This window comes from Rhamphochromis longiceps, linkage group LG7 (genome assembly GCF_057381845.1).
Source record: "Rhamphochromis longiceps isolate RC_006_pf linkage group LG7, R_longiceps_female_GT1.1, whole genome shotgun sequence".
Classification (NCBI taxonomy): Eukaryota; Metazoa; Chordata; class Actinopteri; order Cichliformes; family Cichlidae; genus Rhamphochromis; species Rhamphochromis longiceps.
Genome location: NC_140563.1, coordinates 15,918,185 through 15,944,590, shown reverse-complemented (window position 1 = coordinate 15,944,590; position 26,406 = coordinate 15,918,185). Strand labels below are relative to the sequence as shown.

General features: G+C 42.3%; 1 protein-coding gene across 1 annotated transcript in view; it reads left to right on the top strand.

The window, feature by feature from the left end:
- The first annotated feature begins 4,021 nt into the window (after positions 1–4,021).
- The window catches only part of tspan18b (tetraspanin 18b), a 35,782-nt gene continuing 13,397 nt past the window's right edge, over positions 4,022–26,406 (top strand). The window contains exons 1-2 of the mRNA XM_085412512.1: positions 4,022–4,326; positions 23,872–23,955. Of these exons, the coding sequence (XP_085268638.1) occupies positions 23,953–23,955 (3 nt within the window). The 5' untranslated portion in view covers positions 4,022–4,326; positions 23,872–23,952. The remainder of the gene's footprint in view (positions 4,327–23,871; positions 23,956–26,406) is intronic.

Below are 26,406 nucleotides of genomic sequence, written 5' to 3'. Positions count from 1 at the left end.
TAAACTTCCAAGCAAGCACCGAGTAGCTACCACATAATGGGAAACTCACAGAGAAACTCGCGGATTCTTCCACTGACCGCTGTGGCACACCTGCACCAGGGTAAACCTCCGCCTACCCGACTCCTGCTTTACAGGTGAAAATAGAGCAACAGGACCGCTAGTCTTTGATGTTATTTATTTTCTGCTGTGTTTTACTTGCATCTATTTGAAAGACTGAGTGTAAACACACAAAAAAAAAATTATTTCATGTGCTGGAATGTGCAGAAAATAGGTTTAAATATTAAACAAATTTCTTCCAGTCAGAAAATGTTGCATATAATTTAATTTTTGCTTGATGCATAAAGTTAAAAGATTAAAACTAATAAAACAAGTTTTAAAAAGAGACTTTTCCATTTGATTACATTTTGTATGATGGATTATGCAGAAAAAGTAGAACTGGGCTGAAAGATCTATTTCTTCATCACCTATTCAGGTTGTAAATCATGTTTTTAAAAAGTAACTAAGTAACTAAGTAATTAATTACTTTTGAAAATAAGTAATCAGTAAAGTAACTGGATTACTTTTTGGGGGAAGTAATCAGTAATTAGTTACTGATTACTTTTTTCAAGTAACTTGACCAACACTGGTCACTAATAAGGTAAAAATCCAAATATCACCTTAGGCTCACTGAACAGTGTTACACTGCAATGTAAAATACTCTAAAAGCTATAAGTAACGCTAATTATGTTTGCTAACTCAGGGCTAAATAGTGCCTTGCTAACGCATAACTGACATTAGCTTTCTTACAACTAAGTAGACACAGAGCTCTAGCCAATAGCACTTCAGCTGACAGATGCATATAATGGGGGTAAATGTGTTCTGCTCCAGAAGGTGTGGCCAGGCTCCTCTGTGTTTTAAATGTAAACTTACGGTGTTAGCGTGAAAGCTCCATGGGTGTTGGTAGTAGTTTTTAGCCAGCTGTTTCCATCTGCTTTCAGTCTTAAAGACAAGTTGGATAGATAGATTTGTTTATTTCAAACATACGGAATATATTAACCATGCATCTGCATATAAGTAACTCCTAAAAGGAATAGGAAGAAGTATAAACCTATGTGATCCTACCCCTCCAAGTTATTGGCCCCTTGACTCTAGCTACATATTTAGCCAACCTCTAGAACACAAACAATTACCCTATTGATTAGCTGATCGATAGAAAACAAATTGTCACTCTCTATGTATTGATTAATGGCTGAAATGATTGTTCAAGCAGAAACATTCACAGATTTTCCGGCTTTAAAATGTGCTGCTGAAGTGTAGGAGCATTATTTTCTCCCTCCAGTGGCTACACAATGGTGATATTTCATCCTTTGCTCATAAGGACTTGATATTTTCATGCTGCAAAACATTTAAAGAGAAAACAAGACAGCATTGCATTAACACAAAATGCGGTAAATTAAATTACTCCTATGCCGTTGCTGGGGAAATTCCTTCAGACTCCATCCCCTGTGTGTGCTTATGCATGTCTCTGTGTGTACATAACAATGAGTCCCACTTTGTGTGAGCTTGTGAAGCATGGCCATGGCCTGTTTAATGAGATAGCATGTGTTATGATGCTATGTGTGTGAAATTGAAGTGCCGGCAGTGTAAATTGAATTAAATGGGTATGTGTGCGATAAGGATGTGCATATGAGGAGCTGCCTATAGGCTGAGATAGTTCTACCTGCGAGTGTCATGTGCATCTTATGTGATTACCATGGACACAAAAGTAAATTTCACTGGCAGCTGCATGGATGGAGGAGAAACAGTAATGAAGTCTGCTTTCAATCCAAATTCTAAACAGTTTAACATGCACATGACTTAGCTGGAAACTCTCAGCAATGATAAACAAATAAATGGTTAATTGCACCAGTTTCCATCTGAAGCACCTTAAATATGACTTGGAGTTTCGAGAACAAATAACTTCCTGGATTTTCTTTTGTATTGGGGGGGATAAAATGTCACTCTAAGCCATTACAATCCGACTTAGGCCATCAAATAAAGGTCAAAACCCGAGACTGTAATCCAATTTTGTGGCTGTGTATTGACTGTGACTGGCGCGCTGCATCATGTGGACAACAGATCAGTACATTCGTTGATCAATCACTGATTAGCTAAGAAAAGAACAAATAATCACTCAACTGAACCGTGTCAGAGCTTAAAGAGTGCACATCTCCCATCGCCAGTGAACCATGTGAGCGCTCAGATGGGAGTGGGGCTGTTTAGTCAGTGATTCACTTCAGCTTTTCTTTACTCTGAGCCCTCTGAAAATACCCAAGGAGCCAAAAGGAAAATACCTCACAGCTGTTCTCTCTGCAGCCAAATCATTCCAGATATACCTCTCTTTACTCGCCCTACGCCTGAACCCCGAAGAGCTATTGAATCCAGCCTTTCCATAAGCTAATCTTTGCCCTCCTCCAAACTTCACATTAAGTCGCTGGATGTCTTTTCTTTTCTTTTTTTTGCTGTTGTTGTTTTTAACATTAGAAATACATTTAAAATAATAGACGTGTCCCGAGAGCCAATGAGCAAAGAGTCAGGAGACTGGGGGTTGGAGGTATCACATGTGCCAGTGGGAATGTCAGTGTCATGACCTTAGAGGAGTGGGCAAAAAAGATCAGTCTCCGGAGCGCTTATCTTGCTCTCCATCTGTAGTAGATTTGGTGACACGAGGAGCACAGAGGGATAGAAAACACTTCAAGCTCAACCCCCCACGCCCCCAAACCTGGAACAAAAGCACTCGCCTTGTTTTCTGGCTGGTGAGAGAGTCACACAGCATGAATAATTAACAAGGGACAAACAATAACTATCAGCTGCCTATGTGTAAGTTGTTGCTTATCTGTGACTGTCATCAACAGTGCTTCAAAGGAACCCATACTCGTTAGTCTCATAAAGATAATATTCCTGTATGCCTTGGGGTACTCGCTAGAAGCAGTATATTGTTCTGTGCTGTGGAATTTTGTTAGTTTCCCCCAAAGTGTTGACGGCATTCAATTCAATTTTATTTATATAGCATCAGATCACAACAGCAGCAATCTCAAGATGCTATATAGTATAAGATAAAAACCCTGTAATGTTAGATAGGGAACCACAGAGTCCCTCATCTGTGCAAAAAAGACACTGAGCGGACGGTTTTCCTTTACAAGGGATGATTGCAAACATTATGATCATTTTATCCAGCAACCCAGCAACTTTATAAGCCATTTCTCTGCTAACCACAAGCTGCAGAAGTGATTATTTGAATCATGCCTAGTGCTGCAACTTATTTTCAATACAGATAAGTGTGTAAATTATCTTTCCCACACCCAGTTTGCGTTTATATTTTATTTATTTTTAAACTATGAGACACAGAGAAGGTTCCTTGCATTTCCCCCTCCTATTTAAAGACTTAAACAATTAATTACCCATTAAAAATTATGATTTTCTTTAGATGGACTAGGCCTAATCAGTTATTGAACTCAGCAGCTCCAATTCTGAGTTCAATAAAGGTTGAATATAAATGAACAAAACCTAAGAGATCCAGAGTTCCCCAAAGTTTGGAAACCAGGTAGAAACAACTTAGTGGAGACCAAATCTAAGCAGGGGGTCGGGGTCTGGGGCCGTTATTACAGTTGATTACACTTGTGTTTGGTGGTATTTGAATGAATGTGTGACTAATGAACTTTTCAAGAACTGATTGATCGGTACTAGCTTAATTATTATTATTATTATGATTATTATTATGATTATGATTATTATGATTATTATTATTATTATTATTATTATTATTATTATTATTATTATTAAAATACTTGGGGGGAGGGCATATTTGGCGATATGTATTACACCACCCATCTGTTCTTACACCTAATTTTGACAGATTGATGCTTTCCATTAAGCTGGTAAACGCACGTTTCTGCTGCGTTTTGCCACACACGCACAAACAACACAGTGAGCGTAAACTCGAGGCGTGTATGTGGTCCGGAGTCTCCGCCCTCCGGAGCAGAGCAGGCAGCTGTATGAGCCGCTCAGCTTTCAGTGAGTTCAGAAAACTGTTTGCATACCAATCTTCCCCCAAACACTGCGTGCGGGTCTAAATTGGGATCGCCGATCTCGTAGTGGTGGATCTTTTTTCACAGTTGGACGCCGTTGGGCACGTTTCACTCCAGTGGACATCCCAGCTGATTCCGCCTTTCCTTTTTTTTCTTTTCTTTTCTTTTTGGTTTTGTTTCACCTGAATACGTAGGTTGCAATCAGTAGTAGCAGCTCTCAGAAATAGGCTGTGAGTAGCAGCGAAAACAGCGTGTCACAGCCAGAGGTTTCGGCACTGAGGTAAGAAACTGCTCTTCAGAAGTGTCTCCAACTCAAATGTTACGCACCGAGGCAAAAGATTTAAAAGAGAATTTCGTGACTGCCTCGTTGAACTGAGTCATTATTTTCAACAGCGTGTCTAATTGTCTAATGGGTGGTGGTGTGAGGGGTGTTGTTGTGTGCGCACTGTTTGATTTCTGCAGAAGCTACTTTGTTGCGGAGAGTTTAATTTTCACATCAAACAAGGAGCAGAAATGAAATGCCTCGCAAGAAGTGACACGAGCAGGAGCGCGCTTGTTAATTGTTTAAGTCGTTTATTGGGTTGTTAAAACCTCTTTAACCACGGGTCAGATCTCTCTTTCGTCTTTTAGAGATGCAGAAAAAAAATGCATCGATGCATATCTACATTCTTTGAAAGTAGTTCAATCTTTTCATTTAATTGTGGGTTATAGTGTGAGAAACCTGACAGCAGGGGCAGTCCAGAGCGACGTCTGTCAGTCTCCAAGCTGGCTTTCTTCCCACGGGGGTCCAGCTAAAAAACGGGCAGGCTGTCTGCAGAGACTTATGGAGCCACCAAATGGATGTCTCTCATGGCGCTACCTTCGTTGTAGGGCAGGAGTTCACTGTCAGTTCGCGTTAATCAGAGGGATGCATCATCCAAAATCACCTCCTCCATGTTTCTGTCTGTCAGAGCTCCTCTGGACCAGACATGAAATACTCAGAGACTGAAAGGGCAAATCCGGCACTCTTAGGAAAGTCCCGTACTTGTGGCTTTTCCTAGTAAACTTGGGCTGTTTTTGTTTTTAAACTGATAAGTTGGATAGAGTGAAAAGTTGACGTTCTAACTCACTCAGTATGCAGTGAGAAACTCAAAACATCTGTCACTGAGTGTAACAGCTGGGAATCGGGTTATAATCAGATTTTGCCCAAGGAGATTGGCTCCAAGGGACCCATTAACACGCTCACCGGTGTGTCCAGGTGAGCGTGGTCTGCTGGGCTCTCTCACCTCAAGTTAAAGTCACTGCCGGGCCCATGTCTCCCCGAGGCTGGTACAGTGTGTCAGGAGAAAGCAGAATCATATCACGCCCCAGCAGCTTGGACAGACTGACAAATCAGCTTCTGTCTTGATAAATGAGCTGAGCTCCACTATACTGCTGCCTCATGTGAAGATTTCTCTCTCTCCGTCTCTCTTTCTGCTGCCTGCTCTTTGTTCCACCTTATTTATTTTCTTTATTATCATTTTCTCCCCCCTACAAATCAGATGAATGTGAGCTGGTGGCTGGAGAAGAAGCACAGAAACTGGGAACAGAGGCATGTTTGTTCACCATGTTGCGGATGAACATTTGCCTTGTCAAAAAAAAAAAAAAAAAAAAAAAGACAGAAAGAAAGAGGAGGAGGAGGAAGGGGGGAAAAGAAACAGTAGTATTGATGCTTTTGGAGCAGCAGCCAACACGGATGACTAAACTCCGCCTGAAGCCTTTCTCTCCTCAGCTTGATTCACATGAGTGTTGGAAAATAGAAATTGTTTTTTTGCTCAGCGATGTTTCCAATACAAGTACAAATGTCAGCAAACCTACAGTGTAATTTATACGGGGAATAAAGGTTAGCAGCAACAATGCAGACTCCGGAGGACAGCAATTAGATGGGAACATGTTTGAGTAGACTCAAGTCTCCGGCGTGCCCGGCTGATATTTATTCCACCTACAGACAGAGAACACCTGGTGTGAGACTTGCCACCGGTGATCAGTGCACTCGTTTTAATAGTGCCTCTGATAATGTGTTGCTCTTAATCACACGTTTATGCGCCAGCGCTGAAGTGAACAGCAAAAACACATTAATAGGAGAGAGAAGGCGAGATGGAAAGAGGGAGAGGAAGTGTGGTGAGTTCTCTGCTCCTGTGTCATTCAGTCCTTGGCAGAGATGGGGAAGTGTGAATTGTAGTGTATGGCAGCTCCCGCTGTGAAGATGGGGTGACTGACTTGATGCCGCCTGGCCTGGCAGTGCATCGCTCATTAAAGGCCTGAAATTAATCAGTCTGCGGTTCCACATGGTTGGGTGCCTCTGATTTCTCTCCGTCCCCTCCTGTTTCACTCTTTCTCTCTTTCTTTAATATCAGCTGATGTGCATGCAAATGACGGGGTGGGGAGGCTGATCACCGACCCTGAGTTTACATTCCTGATTCACTATGCCTCACCATAACCTCCTTCCATCTTCTCTTTCTCTCTCCGTCTGTTGCATCTAATCTATTTTTCCTTCTTCATCTCGTTCCCATCCTTTCTCATCGTACCTTTCTTCGTTCTGCCCTTACACAGTTTGCAGTACACGTCTGTATATTGATGAGTTCAGAGCAGCGGAGGCACAGGGAAAATGAGGCTGGGTCATCACTCTACACTCGCTTTCCCCTGTATCAGCCTCACTACAGCAGCAGTGGTCCGTAGAGATCCCGGAACTAAATGGAGTATCTATTGGCTCAATGAGAAAATTGCTTTTTTCGATTGCTAGAGGACCCTTCATTTAATGTGTGTGATGCAGAGGCCCCGGCCTGTAATGGGTTCGGCATCTTTGTTGTCGAGAGACAGGAGAAAATGAAATTTGCTTTTCAGCTGGCAGAAATAATTTACTTTCTGAAAGGTGTATTTTTCATCAGCTGTTTAAAAGCAGCGAAGGTGCGTGTTGGTGTACGGGCCACGTCTGCGCTTGAATGTCCAAACCGGCGTGTTTTGATGTTCTCTGCTGAGGGCAGTTTTTCCGCTAGAAGTTTGATCACAACACAGCTCTGCTAAAATATAAAGCCGAGGTGGAAAACTTTGCTCCTCCGTGAAAGCAAAACGCAGCAAAGCTCGGTAGAAAAATGAGCGTACGAGGTCAGTGAAGCCCACTACTTCCTCTCGCTGAGGACGCCTGAAACTGTGGCAGGCCAAAACAAGCATGTTGAGATCACAAGTGTCTGATGAGACATTTTGGAGAGCGAAGAAGCAAGCACAAACAACAGCTCTTATCTTGTCCGGCGATGCGCAATAAATGGTACTTTCATCCACACTCCAATATGAATTTACACATTAACCTCCTCAGATGAGGCTGCCCTTAATTAGAATAGGAAAAATGTTATTCTCTTTAAATGTGCCAGGCACGGCAACATTTAACCTTGTTCGTACCAGATTATTTACATTCTTGATTGACCTATACTTAGCTTTTATAAGGAAGTGAACAGCTAATATGCACCATCTTTAAAAAGCCAAATCTTTATTGCAGTATTGACCAGCGGTATTGCACATTCTTGGGTTTTCTAGGGTTTAGCTACCCTCCCCATCATCTTCAACCTTCATCCGTTCACGCTTCCATTTTCTGTTTTGTTCTTGGGTATTAGTCGCTGGGGAAGCAGTCTAAGGCATATCCCTTTTTAAATCATTTTTCAATGTGCAAGATTCTCTAGTAGGATTGACTCAGTCCCTAAACCTCTGGAGTAGATGCTTTGAGACTCAAATTTGCTGTGCTGCTGTCGTTGCTTGGAGAGAAGCTCGTTGCAAATCAGAAAACTTTGTCTGGTGAAGTGTGTCATAATTGGGTGTTTTAACCTGAACTGTGATCCTGACCAAACAACTGGAGGAAAAATGGAAAAGGAAAGTGTAAAAATAATCATCTAGGCATTCAAACTCTTTGATTAACAACATCCATCTGGATCGAGGAAAGAGTTTGCATCGGGTATCAACAAATTTTGGTCAGGAGTGAGAAAGTGTTGTGTCAAAGCTGTAGCAGCAAGTAGACACAGTAAATTGTTTATACTGTAAATGTTGCCATAGCGAAAAAGAGACATGGAAATTGTTAAGCATTAGTATGGTTAAGCAAGTATTTTAAACGCTTGCATATCCTTCTAAGGGGACTTTATAATTTTATATTTGATGATTGTATGTGTTTATATGCTAATTCTGGATACCTCACGAGTGCAGTTGCTTGTTAGAACAAAGGTGTGTTGGAAACACAACACACCTAAAAGGTTTTGCTACATCATAGTGCATATAAACTGTTTATTTGAGATGCATATAATTATAAATATTATAAAGTACCAATCAACGTGAATATAAATTCAGTCTTAGCTTGCTGTCGAGTCATGTTTCTGCATGAACACACAATCGTGCACTCCTGTGTCCCCGGTGTGTCTCCATGTGCACCAGGAAGCAGAGAGTGACCTAAACATGGGGCAGTTGGCAGCTCCACACTTCGCTGAGAGCAGGAAGTTGAAGGGGCCTCTTCCGTTTTTATCTGGAGGAAGCAGGACGTCTGTTTGTGCTCAGCCCAAGAATTCTTTGTGCTTATCTAGCGTTCACCCTATTTCCCTCAATAATGGCTGTGCAGAGCAGGTAATGAGGTAAAAGGTATGTATGTGGCAAGCTGGCCTCAGCAGATAGCAGGCTCTCCAATAGGCTTATGGCTCTTAGTTGAGGGCACTCTCAGCCACGTTTCAGATTGTTCAAATATTTCAAAGTCTCCCCCCTGCTTCCCCTCACCAACCCCGCCCTCAAGCCATCTTTCCTTCTGCATAATGTTTTTCAGAATTAATAAACCATTTCACTCAGGTGGCCATTAAAGGCTACTGGTGAGGAACCGCGAGTTATTACACAGAGCGAGCATACTTGCTAAATCCCCTGTGCTTTAGCCGGGAGGTTTCTTCATCACCTTGTGGTCTATTCATCCCCCCCACCCCCAGATGTAGTTAAAGCTGAGAGAGGGGCTTAGGCAGACCAGGAGTCTAGGTATGTGACACGGTGAGATTATCTGCCTGGCTTCAGAGAGTGGAGCGACTTGGTTGTACTGAATGATGTTTAAGTTTAAGCACGTCGCTGATGCAGAAAGCATTGTAGCAAAGGTACAGCAGAGTGCCTCACAAGTTTTCTTTGCTTTAGGTGTGTAAAAGGGAGGCATTTGTTTTGTGTTTGCGGCTGGGCTCGCTCACATTGGGTTCAGTGCCGGCTCACTGGGCTGATAATCAAATAGTACCAGAGAGGAAGAGTTCATTTTACGGATGCGATTGTTCTCCACGCTCTCTGCCTAACGCTGGCTCTTTCTCACTGTAGATGACTTTTGGCCTCCCTTTTTAAACTGTTTCTTGTCTTCTTTTGCAGAAACGACTCACTCGCTGTTGTACATTGTGATAAAGCCCCTGTGCTCACATGATTCATTAGGCAACTCAAATGGGGGGGGATTATACACTGCTTACGAATCAATGAGGAAGGAAAGAAGTGTGTTACAGGAAGAATAACCCATTTTCTACAACAATGGGAAAACTCTCCATTGTAAGACTCCACCATGTTTCTCTGTTTGCACAATGTGCAAAAGCGTCACTCTGATTGTCCACTTCAGCTCCAGTGTTGTGTTTCAAGCATTCTTCACTGTGTGTTTGACTCTCAGCGGTGATGTGAGAATTGGAAATTGTGCAATTATAGAGCTGAAGTGAGTCATCAATGCCAGTCATCAGTCAGTTATTCACTAAGTTTTTCTGATCAACTGTTTGTGTTTTTTAGGGCTGTCGCTGTCTAAATGCCATGTTTTGGCCTTTTGAGCTTCAATGGTAATCGATAGTGAAAAATAATAAGTATCTGCTGGTGTACAGGAGTTAAGATCACATCTGCAATTTCAACATGAATGTAGATTTTTCACTCAAACACACAGAAGAAGAATATATTTCATACTTCTTTTTTTTTTTATTGTTCTCTGACTCGGTGCACCAGTGCTCACCACCCAGAGAGAAGGCAAGGAAAACATTGCTGTGCCAGGAGAGCAAGACTTGCTTGCAAAATGCAATCCTGGTCATCCATTTTTTGTGAGGCTTTTAAAGCCTTTAAATCGGATGCAAAGTCACTACATCTGCATCCAAGCAACAAGGCAAACTGAAGACTGAGCATCATTGCAGTGAGTAAAAAGGATATCAGACAGAGCAGCTTAAGTTATATTTACTCATCTGTAGGTAGCAACAGAAAATTGAACAAAAAACAATACTTTCCCAGCCAATATATGTGTTTTATTGTTTTATTTTGAGTCAAATAAAACCTCTTACCAACCAGTGTACCAGCTGTTTTATTTCTAATTGCACATAAAATTGCAAACTTTAGAAAGTTCCTGCAGTCCCTTATGCATTTAATTGAGCATCCTTGAAGCACATTAGCAGTCTGTGGCTAGCATGAGCGCATTATCTGAGTAGATGTACTGATAAGGAGACATCAGCGGACATGAAAACCCATCGCACTTCGTTTAAGGCCACTGTTGTACTCTTTGGCTGCTTTTTGAGGATGGTACTGGGAGCTGCACTCAGTTCAGATCTGTTTTCACAGCCTCTCCCTGTGACTCACTGGGCCTAATGGTTCTCTGCTCCTGACTCAGGCATTTTTTCTGATGAAATGGGACTCTCTCCCAGCTTCTGGTCTTTTTTTTTCTCCTCCTTTTTTCTGTTGCTTCAACCACAACTGCGTCCCAAATCTCCTCTTTCTGTAGGTTCTTTTCCTCGAGTGCTCGCACTCTGTGCATCCAGGTTTTTGGATAAAAAGGCCATAGCATTACAAGAGTACCCCTATTAGTCATCACAGGCTTTTAAAATGTGCCCTATTTTATTCCATATTCAGCACGGTGCTTTTTATTTCCTCTGCCTACAGGGGATCTGAGCGCCTGTAAATATCCCTGTTTATTTTTAATCACTGACGACGGGCTACACAGTATAATGTGATATGATAATTGTTGCTTGCAAATACAAACACACTTGCTCTTGTCAGAAATTGATTTGGCAATTTAGAGCGTACAAATTATCGTAGGGATGGACAGCAGGTTGTTAATGATGACCCAGATAATTAGGTCATTATCACTGTAAACAAATTAAAGGCATGTTGGTGCTGGATGATACCTCATTAACTCACTTTTTCAAACATTTACATTCTGATTGGAAGTCGGGGAAACAAAGCGGCGAGGGTGGAGTCGCATCAGGTTTAATGATACAGAGCGGACGCTTGGTTGGTGTGTGACGTCGTCTTGTTTGCTGTCTGTTGCTTTTCCAAAGTGGCTGAATTATAGAGTGCTTTTTGGAGATTTATATTCAGCGTGATATGGGTTTGCATCCCGGTCTGTTAATAACACTTTGCTGTTCCAGTCAGTTATACCCATACAAACCTCAAATACAAAACCACAAGTGCACATGAAGCTCTCCCACACACACACACACACACACACACACACACACCCCTGCAGCCTGGGTGCTGCTGCTACAACTCTAGTGGAAAATGGGGTTGCTTCATATTTACTGCATATGTCTTTCATATCTGCTTGAATGTGGGTGAAATGTTTTGAATCGCACAGGGGGGGGAACCTTAGCTAAGCAGAGATTTCTTTATTTTAACCTGGAAGAAAACGTTGTAAACTTCAAGAGACGTAAGTAGGCTAATGTGATTCTTTCACTGCAAACTGATTATGTGCGTTCATATTCACGTTTCAGTCCCTTTTCCTGTCAGCTGGCTGGCTTTGCTGTCTTTATAGCCCACACACCTCGTCCACAGTGCTGCTCCCCCCTGTAGCTCCTGTGGAATAACAGCAATGTTACAGGCCCTCCCACAGGGTCAGACTTGCCACAGGTCTATTAGACATACGGGCTCCCTGTTAGCTTCCAGGGCATCAAGGCCACAGATCGGTTTTTTCTAATTAAAGAAAAAAAAAGAAGCTCGCAGCAGGTTAGAAGCTGTACCTGGGGAAACTTGTGGGCGGGGGGGGGGCAAATAACGGTCTCTCTCCCACCATGATCACAAGCCTCTGAGAGAGACGACTGCATTTACCTCGAGCTTGTTAACAGGAAAGTGAAAATCTTTAAAAGTCGTGGCAGTTTATGTGGCGGGCGTCTGCCTCCGCTGTTTTCTGTTTACATTTTGCAGGCTTGCTTGTGATTCGCTTTACTCGTGCAATAACGTTTTGTCGCCTGAGGTTATGGAGCGTCTTACGAGTGTGACACAGGTGTGCTCCTTGCCGGATTTAGCTTCCCTTCAGCGTCGTCCTTGTTTATTGCACACAGTCGCACTGTTGGACTACATGTGGTTGAAAACTGAAGCTGAACTGTTGCTCGCAATGTATCCCTCAAAGCCAACTGAGGTTGTCCAAGTGAACCAGCATCCTCCAGCAATCCAGAGTAGGCCTGTGTGAAGATAGTAGTGATGGTTCTTGGACAGCCTCCCTGCGTGCTGAACGTCTGCCCCCTTCACGTCTGACTGAATAATTGCCTTTTAACAGCAGATCAGATGTACACGGTGTAGACTGTTATTTTTACTCCTCAAAGGCGAAAACAATTAGACGGCAAAGACGGTACGCACTGCTGCCTCATGACTTTTTCATGGCGCTTTATGAAATTTTTAACCTGCTGCCTCTTTAAAAGTGCGGCGTGCTCGAGACAGCATTCATGGGTCAGTGCACTAAAACCCGGCCTCTGTCCTTTGGGCAAACGGTACGTCAACCCCAGCTGATGTGTTGCAGCCACAAGCAAACCACACCATTAGTATGAAGGAAATGTGCTGCATTTAATATTCTCTGTGGCTTTGCAACTTCCAAGAGGAATTCTTAAGAAGTCATGCGTTTTCTAAGAAGAAAATAGATCTCTTTTTTCTTTTGTAGTTCTTCATGGTAAAATAGTTTTTATTCACTAATAGTTATTAGGGTAAACACAGGCAAACCATGAAGCATAATTCCCTTTTCCTTAATCCGTAACTCTCTGTTGCTTCTTTGCTTTGAAGCTTGAGAAGAGAGTCTGTGGAATTGAAAAAGCTGGCCACTGTTTAATTATTTAAAGTAATATTAAAGCATTTGATATTTTTATGAAAATGTGTTTGATTCCAACATTTCTGACACCAGCATCCAGGGATCACCTTCACGTGTGTTTGTCAAAGATAGCACAGGCAGGACAGGTGTCTCCAGTATGTGAAATCAAATTGGCTGCAGTGCTCATCGATTTAAATGTTCAAAAAGCGAGAACACCCCCCCCCCCAGATCAGACACACTTGGAGATTTTTTTTCCCCCCTCAGTGGAACATCAGGTGAGCTTGGCTGGCTTCCCGCTCGTTTTGTCACTCGTCTCACGTCAAGATGACAGGCTGCTCGCACAGTGGTCCAATGTACTCTTGACCACCTGGTTGTGACGCTCACAAGTGTGAAGTGTTTGAGGACAAAACAGACAGCTCAGGCAATTTTCCAAGAGTTTGCACCCCGGAGGATCGCTTGCCAGATCGTCTTTCCCGATAACGCTTGGCAGGAGGCAGATCCCATATGAAATATCTCGGCACCGACTATGAAGCCAAAGTAATTTTGTGGGTGTCTGTGAAAACCCCTGGACGTGTAAAGGTTCTTTTTAGCTTAAAAAAAAAAAAAATGGTGGTTCTGCTGCTGGCTCCAGACTGCTGCTTTAATTGGACAGATGACAAAACAGGATTTAACAAAGATAAAACAGCTTTTAGATGAATTCCTTTTAATGCTTAAAATTTGGTCTCACAAAAGAAACAATGAGGCAGAGGAAAGCCAATATAGCGGGCAGTTATCACAACCACTTTTGCTTATCTTTGCAGGCACTTTGGAAATGGACAAGCCCCCCCCCCCCCCCCCCCCCCCCCCCCCTTTTTTTTTTTTTTTTTTTTTTTTTAAATAAGGAACAGATGTCTACCCTTTCCTCACTCAAAACATCTCAGGGTGAGCTATTTGCCACATCGGGTGCGGCCGTGGAGTCTATACACTGTGAGCTTTCAAAACACCCCCCTTCAAATATTTGGTCAGCTCCGTGTGTCTATATATTTATCCTGTTGCTTTTGGCTTGAGCCAAATGTGTGTTGTGCTTCCAAGAAGCTCAAGACTTTGCAGACAGCAACTTTAAAGAAAAAAAAGGAAAGAAAAGAAAGCGTTCCATATCTCCTCCTGCATCACCACAGCTCATTATACGGGATATCATCTGTAATCTCCCTCTGCTTTGTTCATCTCTTCACCATTTGGTGGCTCACATAAACACAAGTCCCACGCCGTGAAAAGTAATGAGTTGCATCTTATATTTGTTCTCTAGGCTTAAATGTTGTTTGCAGCTGTTTGTAGATATATTTTTGTTGTTGTTAAGACTATATAACAGACCCCTTGGATACCTTTGATCTGCAGTACTCCTCTGCTTCAGCTCGCAGGATTGCTGAATGTGCATCACAGTCTTTTTTTTTTTTTTTTTTTCATTTTAAAATCAGTCAGACGTTTAAATAAACACATAATCTGTAATGTGTTTCGCCATAAATATCCCAGCGGTGGTCACTCCTGTGGTCCTGTTTCAGGACTGTGGGAGCACTAAGTGGACTATTTATTTATAACTGTTAGCCTGTGCTACCCCACAAAAGCTGCAGTGCACGCTTGAGCGCATTACTCACAATTTCGTCACCATCCCAATTAATACTCAAGACAGCATCAGCAGCATCTGCATCAGTCCCTCTGCTTGAGTTCAGTTGAGTTGAGAGAATTAAAAGTATATCAGCAGCGGTGTGATTGCTATTCTGAGCTTGTTATTGGCGTGTGCAACCATGAGCAGGTTCGCAGAGAAGAGTCTGCATTACAATTATGTCTGTTTTCATAGTTTAGCGTTTTGTGTTTTTTTTTTTTTTTTTTAGTTTTAAATCGAAACCAATAATTTCAGATGGGTTTGACCTCACCGTGTTGCCCGTGCTTCTACGACCGCAGTCCTCCCCGTACGATTGTCTCAGATCCATCATGTTCTGTGGTGTAAATCTATTGACTTGTGTTTCTTCTGGGACTTAATCTTGGAGCCTCTCCAAGCAGCTCAGTTTCCATCCTCTCCCTATCTTTCCTCCCTCTCCCATAAATCAATGTGATGTAATTGCATAAACTCCCTTTCCCACATCTCAGGACTGGAGGCAGATCATTCTCAGGGAGAAAGTGTTTCAGTGTGGCCTGTTAACCTTAACCCTCAGATTCCCACATTTGTGATGTCCGTGTCTTGTGAAAGTTTCATGTTGACCTTTAATAAAAAAAAGAAAAAAAAGAAAAGAAAAAAGCAGTGTTTGCAGAGTTTATTTCATTGGTGATATTTGGTGTTTCGTTTTTCCAAGCAGCAGGACTGTGGAAGTGAACTTTCTCACAAATGGCACTGGCTGTTTACATCTGGCTAATTTACTCTAAGATCAGCAGATTAAATCTCATTTCTCTGAGTGCTTTTTGTGTTTAGCCAAGCATGATTTCTCCTGACGTCTCCTCATCGTCAGGAGTCTCACTAGGTTCCCTCGGCCTATTGAAGGAATGTTTCTCAAAGCACTTCTGCATTTTCACGAGATTGGACCGTGGCAATAGTCCAGCTTCCATTCCCCCTCTTTTTCCACATTTCATTGCCTTCCTGGCTTCCTCTTTCATTCAGATATCTCTCAGCTTTGTCCGAGGAGAATCGAGCGTAGAGTGAACCGGTGTGGAAAGGTTTTGCAGTGAGCAGGAGTCTTACTCACACACTTTGTACTTATACTTTATCCAGGTTTCATCATTCGTCCGCTGCTCCAGTAATCCTCCCGCCATGAATCGCACCCTGCTCTCATGGTGATAAAATGATTTTTTTTTTTCTGGCTCACGCTGAAACACACTTCCACGGTATTTGGCTATTAGCGCAGGCATATTTGACAGTGTGAGAGACAAAACGCATGTGTCGCTCTCAGTTGTGAGTTTGTCACAGCTTGTTACCTGCTGCTTGTTACCGCAGCTGCCACATACAGGCCGACATGGATGAGGAATTCTGAGGGATACAGGGTTCTTTGGCATATGTGCAGCTTTATGAGGAGTTCCCAGTGTGGAGCCTGTGTGCCGAGGAAATGATCCAGATGCAAAGCTTCTGGCTCTCATAACCCAGTGGGACACCTGCCTTACTGCTCCCGTGTAGCCCTCTGCAAAGTCCACAAAAACGAAGGCTACCATCTTTCCTTGGAAGGAGGAGTCGTCATAACGTGCTGCTGCATATCAGGCATGTGGAGTATTTGTGTTGCTTGTATTGCATGTCTCTGGTTTAGGAGTTTCAATTTAAAGCCGTTGTTGAATTCACCTAAATGAAAACTCTTAACAGATTAAATGTTGAACTGGTTTTGCCGGGTGTGATTATTTTAAAAACCATGTTTAATTTTCCCAACATGCGTCTGATGGATGGAAAAAGCTGCTGGACAACCCGAATAAATGCCTCGGTGTTTGTCAGCCGCAGAAAACTGCCAAACCACGCTGTGATTAACTGGCTTATGCTGAAATGGCTAATGTTTTTCTTTATTTCTCAATAAATTGGGCTCAAAAGGTTTTGACATTCACATAATTTACTGCAAGATGAAACCAACATGTCACAGTCTTAATTGCAGGCAAATGTAAAAAATATTATAAACTTCAAGCATATTTCTTTTTTTTTATAAATATAGTAAACAAGGGGTTTTTGCTGTGTTTACAAACCTAAAGGAGAGCCAAAAATGTATGTATATTTATGTTATCTGGATTATTTTTGTTCACATTAAGCATCTCTTTGAGGTATGAAATCAAAATGACATCAGATCCTGGATATATATCAGGATGTCCTGCAGTCTTTCTCTGTGTGTGTTTGTACTTTTTCTTTAGTAATGCGACCCACATGTTTGCACGCTAATAAGCCCAACATGTGTTGTTATAGCCCAGCCTTTACAGCATTGTTCCCCTTGTTTGAACACAACAACAACTTGCAAACAGCGGTTTTAGAACTTAAAATACGCCGACAAAATAGTTTTTGTCAGTCGGTGCATCATCATCATCTTATTTCTGAAGTAGGAAGCTTCACTGGGGTGTGTTCACCAAGGTATGTAGTGAAAACCATTAAGAATTGGAACCAGATCTGATGCTGTAAGTACCAGGCAGTGATCCAGACATTGCTCCTTTTTGGGATTTATACGTTAGTTGTGCCAAAAGTTTTTGTTTTCATTCATGCGGCAGTGTGATGTACAAACTGTTACAAAGTGGCCATGGAGCAAATTCAGATTAACAAAAGCAAAACATCACTGGCTTGGCACAGCCTGTCAAGCGTATGGACGTTTCAGAAGAGGAAGGAGTCCAAGTCACTCCTCCTCCTGGTTTTAATCATGAAAATAAGTTTCATCTGGTCCCATTGCGCACATATTCTTGCTTCCACTTCTTGTGTCTCTTTTGCATTATGATGTTTACCGCTCATGACCCACTAAATAGAGTCATGAGCTTCAGCTGACAGAAAGGTCAAGGTGAGAAAGATCATATCCCATGGCAGCTAATCTCACAGGTACAGGATGTTTCTCTCTGCCATTTCTACATCTCTTCTCAGAGATGTAGGGAATCAGATCTTCACAGCTATACAAAAAACACTATTACCTCACGGTATTGCAGAAACATTTAAGTGAAGCCTAGAAATGGTTTCCAGATGTTTTGGTTTTTTTTTTTGTTTTGTTTTTTTTTAAAGTAGCTTGTTGGGTGTATAGGACAACAGTGGGCCAATATTTCTACAGCGTGCTTCGGGGGGAGTCAGGATATCATACGCTGTTGTACAAAATGTAGCTGATTCATAATATATTTCAGTCTCTTAGGTGCAGCAGATATCTGTATTTGTTCTATACATGCATAATACATCATTTTGTAAAACGGTCTTCTGTTTGCAGCATCGAGCCTGATCTGTATGTGCAGGCTGACTGACAAGCTGTCATTGCTATAGCTGTAAGTGACCAACAAAAAATAGGCTGTCAGTTACTCAGGAGACGCTGCCAAAAGTTCCATATTTTAAATTGTTAGTAAATGGTGTTCATTTTATGTTTTCAGAAGCTTTGGGTTTTGTTGCAAAGATTCAAAATATCAATGTGCAGACACTGCATTGAGCTTTAGGACCTTTAACTGGGATTGATAAATAAAACAACAATTAGTGATCGGAACCAGCTGAGAATGGTTTCCAAATGGTCTAATCCAGGGGTGCCCAATCCCGGTCCTCGAGAGCTACCGTCCTGCAGCTTTTAGATGCATCCCTACTCCAACACAGCTGAATCAAATGGTTTGATCTCTTCAGCATGCCATCATGTTTGGCAAGGGCCTGATAACAAGCCATTCATTTGATTCAGGTGTGTGGGAACAAGGATGCATCTAAAAGCTGCAGGACGGTAGCTCTCGAGGACCAGGATTGGGCACCCCTGGTCTAATCGATCAGAATCTATCAGAATCGTTTGCCTTCCAGCTAATCAATTCCTTTCATCAGTACGGGCATGCTGTTGTAAGACTTACATGCAGCAAAACAATGATATGAAACTTTTACAAACCTCAAACAAGCACTGTTTGTATGCTGTATATAGACTTGGAGATCACATAGATCAAAAAGGGACGGTAATCAAGAACTAAAAAGTAAACGGAATCAATAATGGGATTGGTATCAGTTGTATCAGTATACATCCCATGTTACAGCTCTACTAATGAAAAAAATGTCTACAATAGTCTGATCTAATAGTTTGAACTGAGCGCAGATCTGGCGTTGTTTCTTTTTGTGTACACGAAACACTTTATGAAAACTGTGCTAACTTCCTCTCTGTGCATGCAGCTTGGATTTTCTTCCAAATTCCTCTTAGATTTGAAGCTCCCTGAGCTCACTTCTGCACAGTTCTCAAGACTTACTGACTGAGGGATTTCTGTGGGTTGGAAAATGATTATCCTGTGGCTGTTCGACAGCTCGCACCTCTGGCGGTGAACAAACTGGATTTAGCAGCCTCAGCCCCCTCCCCCTTTGTGTATCTAGTAATGAACTCTTACCTTGGCTTGGAAGGGTGCACTGCTGCTATCCTTTCTGTGTTTTTGTAACCCTCACTAAAAAAACCTTCCTCTTAATTGTGTCCCATGGGTCCCGAGCTCTCAGTATTCACAGCCTTTCCTGTCCCTCTTACTGATCCTCCTCCTCTCCCAACCTTAGCCCCATCATCCCAATTCGACAGGTTTCCTCTTTAATCGCTTGACTTCAAAGCGGTATTTTGATGCCCCCTCCCCAGGCCCCTGGCTCCTCGGAGATAAGGAGAGGGCTAGACTTGGGGGCCTGGGAAGTAGGGTGAAAGTGTGGTGGTGCACAAAGCAGCTGGTTAAGTTAGACAGGCATGGGTTAAAGAAAATAAGTAGTTCAACTGCTTTTTTTTCATCACTTTGTCACAAGAGAGAAATTGCTGTTGTGTTTTTAGAGAAGCAAGTCGCACACCTGAAAGGCTCTGTGTAAGACATGTCTCGCTGTTCTTTGCAGAGGTGAGAGGTACAAGCTCCTGCCGGAAAAAACCTGGCGAATAGAGACGAGCCCTGGCTAATGTTTGCCACAGAGGTTGGACACAGTGTCATCTTTCATCCACATCAAAATAGCACCCTCCAAACACACTTCCAAGAGCTGCATTCTCATCAGGTTCCCATTTAGCTCAAAGCGATTAACACTGAGAAAACACAAGGCTTGCTTAATGAGTTCAGTCTGCATCTTTTAGCTGGAAAAATAGTGCACCCCAAATGCATGAATACGCTCTTGCCCCGCGTGTAACCTCCCCGGAGCACCTACTGTAGCGTGAGGAACAAAGAAGAATTGGGTTTGCTGTGGCCAGAGAGGAAAGGGTGAGTGATTAGCTGTTGGATGCCCTCTGATCAGTGCAGGGATTGTTTCTCCATCGTGCTGGTTTATCTTTGTCTCTGGTAGTTGACTCGCACTGTTAGATCAATAAATCCAGATGGAGTAAGGCGATAATTCTGCCTCAGCATTGCCCTCATTAAAGAGGACGCTCAGGAGATGTATAGCTGCCGGCAAGTGGCCTCCTTCTCATTTCTGTAATATTAGAGTTTGATGTATATGGCGAAAGATCACCAGGGAGGAATGACATCCAGAGCTGTAGATTTTTCCTTTAAGTGTCTTTATGAAAGTTGGATTTGAGCCGTAAACCGCCCCTTAGGTTATTATCTCCAAATTTGGAGTTCCTTGTAAAGCTCAGGGGTTTGCTCTTTGTCATCATTAGTGAGAAGTTGAGGTTAAACCCAATTATAATGTGTAGATGGAAATACTGTCTATTCCTGTACTGTTGTCCTTTCCACTTCCTTTCCTCAGAGGAAGTGCCACAGCTCAAACTGGGTGCTGTGCTCTGACTTCTGACATGTCACAAAAGGTTTCCTGCCTAACATGCAAATTGGCCTGTGCTTAAAAAAATGTTATTAAATCAACGTGTCTTGGATGAGCACAGAAAGTCATGCGTGTAATGTTAGATTATTAAAAATCAATGTGGTCGACTGTGTTCAGTGACTCAGCTGTGGTGAAGCCTCGCAGGCAGCTAGCAGCTACAGCTGTCAGTGCCACTCAAAGCTGTCAGGCCCTAATAACTCAAACATTTAGCATTAGTGAAGTTTGAATGGAATCGAAAATACTTTATTGTTGTTATACAAGTATACCGATGTTTAGACTGCCATCTCTCCTATGTTCACCGGGAAAAATGAACATAAATAGATTATTATTCAAGATGGAGTGGTTATATAGGGGTGCAAAGATAGTCCTGAAAGTTATTGTCAGTGCATGTTGTTCTAGTGTATGGGGGGGTTGGGTGGGGGTGATGAAGGCCATAGCTCGGGGGAAGCTCAGCTTGTGTGGGACTGTATTAATTTGTTTGTCTATCTGTTTGCCTGATGGCTGAAGTTCAAATCGAGGCTGACCGGAGGGGAAAGTGTCTGAATTGAGGCTTTTGCCTTCTTCAGACGGTTAGTGTAGACATCTCTGTGGTGTCATAGCTCCAACCCTACCACATGCTAGGCAGTCTTCACCAACAGTGTAGGTCCTTCTGCTCAGCAGCTGTGCAGCTTCTGCACCGCACCTTGATGCTGTTTGTGAGGATGCTTTCAAAGAGAGTTTCATTCAGCAGCAGCAGTTTTTGGGGGAGCTGTGCTTCAACTTGATGAGTTATTGAAAAGATGAACTCACCTTACAGTTCTTATGAAGGTGGGTATTAGTTATAGAGACCAAAAGCTTCTTTGTACAAAGCTATAGATGTGTCTTTTTCTTCTATAAAGTGATGCATTTTAACAGCGGACTCCATCTGGTTTGACTCACTTTTGAAATTGGCCTCAAGTGCCGATTGGAGGAACTGCAGATTTTGGCACTTTGTGGTGGGTTCATTGTTCAGTTCTTGAGGTTTCTGCATGTTTAAAAGAATCAATCTGGCATCACAGATGATGCAAGAGACAGAGAAGCTGACAAATGGCAGTAACATACGGAGGCTTTTGAGCATTTTTATTGAAGGCATTTGTCCTTATGCACACAAAAATCATCAATTTCGTTTAAAAAAAAAAAAACAAAACAAAAAAAAGGAGGGAATAGAAGCTTGATATCCATAGTTCATAAGTACTCACTAAGTACTGGTGCTTCAACCAAAATGAATTTGTTCTAATTCCCTTTCAGCCCTTTCAGCGGTTATCTGCGTAAGCACTGACACTCAGAATGGCCATGGATATTAGACTGTATTGAGAAATGCCTGGAAAGGTGAGGGCAGTGTTTATATAAGGAGTATATTCTTACTGCATTATGATACTACAGTTTTCCCTGCTATCTCTATTGTGAGTGGTATTGAAGCACGTGATTTATCATGTGCTGATGGCTTGCACACAAGATAGATGTTGATGATGCAATAATATTGCCAGAGCCTGAAATAACAGCACAGACTAATCAATTAGTGGCTGCCTTGATGTTTAAACTGCCCACAGGGCTTCGGCGCTTAAATGTCAGTGACAAATTGGCAAGGGAGATTTCCTTTAAAAGGAAAGTCATCGAGCGGATGTAGATGAAACCTTTTCTCTAGTGTTGACTCGTTCTCTTTGTTGGACCCTCAGTGGCCTGGCCTTTCTAGTCCTCCCCTCGAGGTTTCGTCCTATTGTTGTGCTTTCTCAGCCGCCTGCGCTGATCTCTCTTCGCACCCCCCCCATAAGCGATTCATTGAGGCTCTGCGATCCTATTGGTGCTCCACTTTCCCATGGAAGGGTTTCCATGGAAACCAAAAAATAATGCAGACCCTCAACACTGTTGCTCTTCACTGGCTAATAACTCTCTAAACAGGGGTTCAAAAGAGACTGCCACTGCAACAGGCTTCATGGTAAAATCTGACCGCTCTGTACCTGATTACAAACCGTAATGACGAGAGTTACTTACATATATGCTGCTGTTTGTTATAATCTGCTGCAAAACTGAAAAGGATTACAGTGTTGCGTTACCTGGGGATCTCTGAGCTAAACCATATGGTGAATATTTTCTATAAGACTCACTCAACAAGGCTGCCCATGCATGCGTATCCACTGTAAGGATGTTAATGATTTCCTGAGCACGTGTACCTTGTATTGTCTGAGTTCAGGGTGCTTAGATAAGGGAGTGTATCATTCCAGTGCATCTCCCCACTTCTCAGATTTGTCCACTCTCCTCAGTCAGCCTTTGATTGCCTTTTCCAGATGCAATCAGCGCCTTCTATTCTATATGGGGCTGGCAACGTCAGTTAGGTTTTGTGTCCTGGTGAATCTGATGTCTGCTGGCAATATGGTGTGTCTGCGGGATGATGTGGCTGGCTCTATCAGCCAGAATACTCTTGGGATATTCTCCATCCCCGAGCCTCTGTCAGAATGAGAATACCCTGCCTGTATTTCACCATCTAATGTGGCAACAGCCGCTTGCCGTTCATGTCTTCGTAGGCAGCTCTCTCCATATTTGATGCGGTAGTTGTCAGTGCCAGTGCTTTCAAACTGGCTCCAAAGTACTGTCAGTCAAAACTGTGCTGCTGCCTATTTTTGTACATGGAGGCTGAAATACCACCAATTTAATTGGCTCTCATTGCGATATCATTATTTTCAGCTGGGAGACAGTTGTGGCAAAGCAGTTTAGAAACAGGAAAAAGTTTAAAGCATTTATGCTCATTAGACACACTCGGCTGGAGACGTATCTTACACTGACAGTTAAAGCCAGCAACGTGCGGTAAGAAAGCAAGGTATTCTACTTCCAGTGAATAATGCATGAGTTCAAATGCTCATCAAGGTCAAGTCGCAAACTGCATGAGGAGATTGTGGTGTGTTGGGTTTTCTAATAAAGGATAGTTAATTAGTGAGAAGATACACAGTTTCTAATACCTCGAGGCAGATATTAAAATTTTACCTGCCCAGAACTTTGGTCTGGGTTGCTGCGACTAAAGGCAGTGCATTTTCCTGTTCTGTCCCTGTTTAATTTTGCCTTCCAGCAGAGAAGTGGAAAAATTCACACAGAGAAAACACTGTTACAGTCCTAGATTGGAGCACTGCGGGGAGCGAGCGCTTCATACATAATAAATGCAAACTCGGTCATTTTAAGTGTCCTAGAATTTTATTTTCTGTGTTTTTTCTGTTTTTTTTTTTTCCAAGCTCTCGCTCTTTTACTCTGCTCAGATGACTTACGTGCACCAAGACAAATGTACCACTTTTCTTTCTCTTCGCCGCTGCTTCACTGTTCATTCATCTCATTACCTCAGTCTTGACCTGTGCTCCTTCTGCTGTGCTTCTCTCCAACAGCCCATGAAAACAGGAGAGGAGAGAAAAGCGAGAGAAGTCATCAGCTTCACCTGAACGAAGACGAGGAACAAGCAGATACACATGGTACGGTAGTGTTTTATCTGCTAAAGCGGCACACGCGCAGTTTTTCATTTTCACCTTATATTTATGTGTTTCCTTTACATTTTCCTCAGTATATGTCTGGAACGTGGGGGTGTTTTCATGAATAATTTCTAGCAAATCCAACAATAATTCCACTTCAACACACTTAAAATTGTTTGAGAGGCGCTGCATAAAGAGGTTGTTGACAGACTCTTTTCAGTAAGATGCTGACAGCACAGGCGCAAAACCATTGTTATCGCCGACAGGAGGCACAGTGCTAGAGCAAGAACCTGTGTGTGTGTGTGTGTGTGTGTGTGTGTGTGTGTGTGTGTGTGAGAAGCCGGTCCTGCAAAGAGGCAGACGTGCTTTTGTCCCTTTGCTATCATAGCAGTCTTGCACTGGTCTTTGTTAGTCCCTGATTTGCATTGGCATTTGTAGCATTAGTATTCCAGACACAGCAGAGCAGCAGACACGTATGGATTGAAAGGTTAAAGGGGATGTTAGACCCAGACACATCAGCTGCAGTCAGTCATACATGGAAGCATAAAAAGCATCCAGTGAAGCAAATAATATGTGCTACATGTGCAAGTGACATGTAAGATCATGAGCAAAGTCGAGCTGTTTTCAGTTACATAAGTATTGATTTTAAACTTTTCATTTTAGTTTATTGCAACGTGTGTGTTAATGCTCAAGCTGTCACTTGTTGGGTGCCCTTCAGGCGCCTTACGGTCAAGCCACACTGTGCATGAATCTAATAAACCTGGCAATGACATCAGGTTTGTTGGATGTAGACTGTGCAGTGATAATGGCTGCTGAACTGGAGGCTATGACACGCACAGTTGCAACTCCTGCTCTTTCTTTCTTTCCATGCTATGACCATCTTGGAATTTTCCCAAGCTATCTTTGGTTGCAAGATCATTACCACCTTTGAACTTCTCTATGGCTATGATCGGACTGCAAATCTAACGGTCCTTTTATGGTTTTCGTATTATTGCCCTTGCGGATGGCGGCATGTGCCAAAAGTGGCACCATAGCTGTTTGATTTTCTTTTTTTTGTGAGCTGATGTGCAGCCGGCATGGTTGGGTTGAAGATGGAAGGGTGTGATTGTATTGGTCTTTACCGCCATGCAGCAGCTTGAAAAGCTCAAACACTTGGGAGAAAACTTTGAAGAAATCTCTGATCGCTTTGCTTCCTCTTTCGACTTCTTCTGCTGTTATACCAACACTGATGCAGAGGTTTTTTGTAAGTGGCAAGGATGTGTTATTCAGGAGATGATAACAGCAAATCTGGTGCTTTTTAACTAATAGTATAAAATGGTTTGAGTGATAGTGGCTCTGTAGTGTAGTGGTTAACGCATTCACTTAACACAAGCAAAAGTTTAGGTTTGACTCCAGCCCAATCTGGACAATACGAGTAACAGATTTCAGAGTGAACTCTAAACTGACGTGTATGTGCAGCAAAAACTATTAAAATGTTATTTTATAGATGTAAACAAGAATAAACAAAATAGAAACCAGCAGTAACGGTTTCATTTGTAAGTCTTCTGTGCCGTAAGTGCCAGAAAATATGTTCTCTAATTTGATTTTCATAAGGAAGAGGATTTTGACATCGGCTTTTTTGTGGCACAGTAGCTGCTACCTGTATACAGAGCTTTGTGTGGATATGGAGTTGCAGCAAAGAGGGGTGGGATGGTGAATCTGCTTCATGGAAATAATGTTATGTAAAATTGAGCATATAAAGGGACCGCTTTAGCCCACGAGATGCTCTGCTGCACTCTGCTCTGATGAGTCATGTGAATTCGGATTCGACCGTTACAGCTGAGGTTCATTTGCAAAGATTTAAGATCTAAATTTGATTTAGAATCATACATGAAGAGTTCAGCTTTTATATATGAGGAGTCACACCTTGATGCATGCTCAGTTGTTCAGCTAAGGAAATACAGGAAAGTGGATTTTGTTCATCTGGGCGTTGTTTTCAGTGGGAGTAATGTTTTGTCACTCATTCGAGTCACTCCCTTATAGTGGAGGAACTGCTGGTTTGATTGATCTAAGAAACAAACATTCACATTAATAAATAAACTTAAAGGAGTAAAAAATACAAGCCAGGATATAAGATTTAAACATCCAGTCTAGACTGGCTTCCTGGTTTCACTTATAAACATGTCTTCCTCTTTTATTTTTATTTTTTTATTTCAACATTGTTGGGTGGGGTCACTTTCAGTTTTACCTTGAACCAGCTTTATATTTGAGTTTCTTTTCTTTTCAGTTTTTTTTTTAACTTTAGTTTTACTTTTACCGCAGGACAGCAATTGAAAGAGACAAATCCAGGACAAGGATATAGAAGACTCAAAAGAACAGCGCAAATAGGAAAACAATGAATGGAAAAGGGGGATTGTGGGGATAGAAAAATGAGTGTAATGCAAATTGTGCGAAGATCTGCTGTTTGAGTGGGTT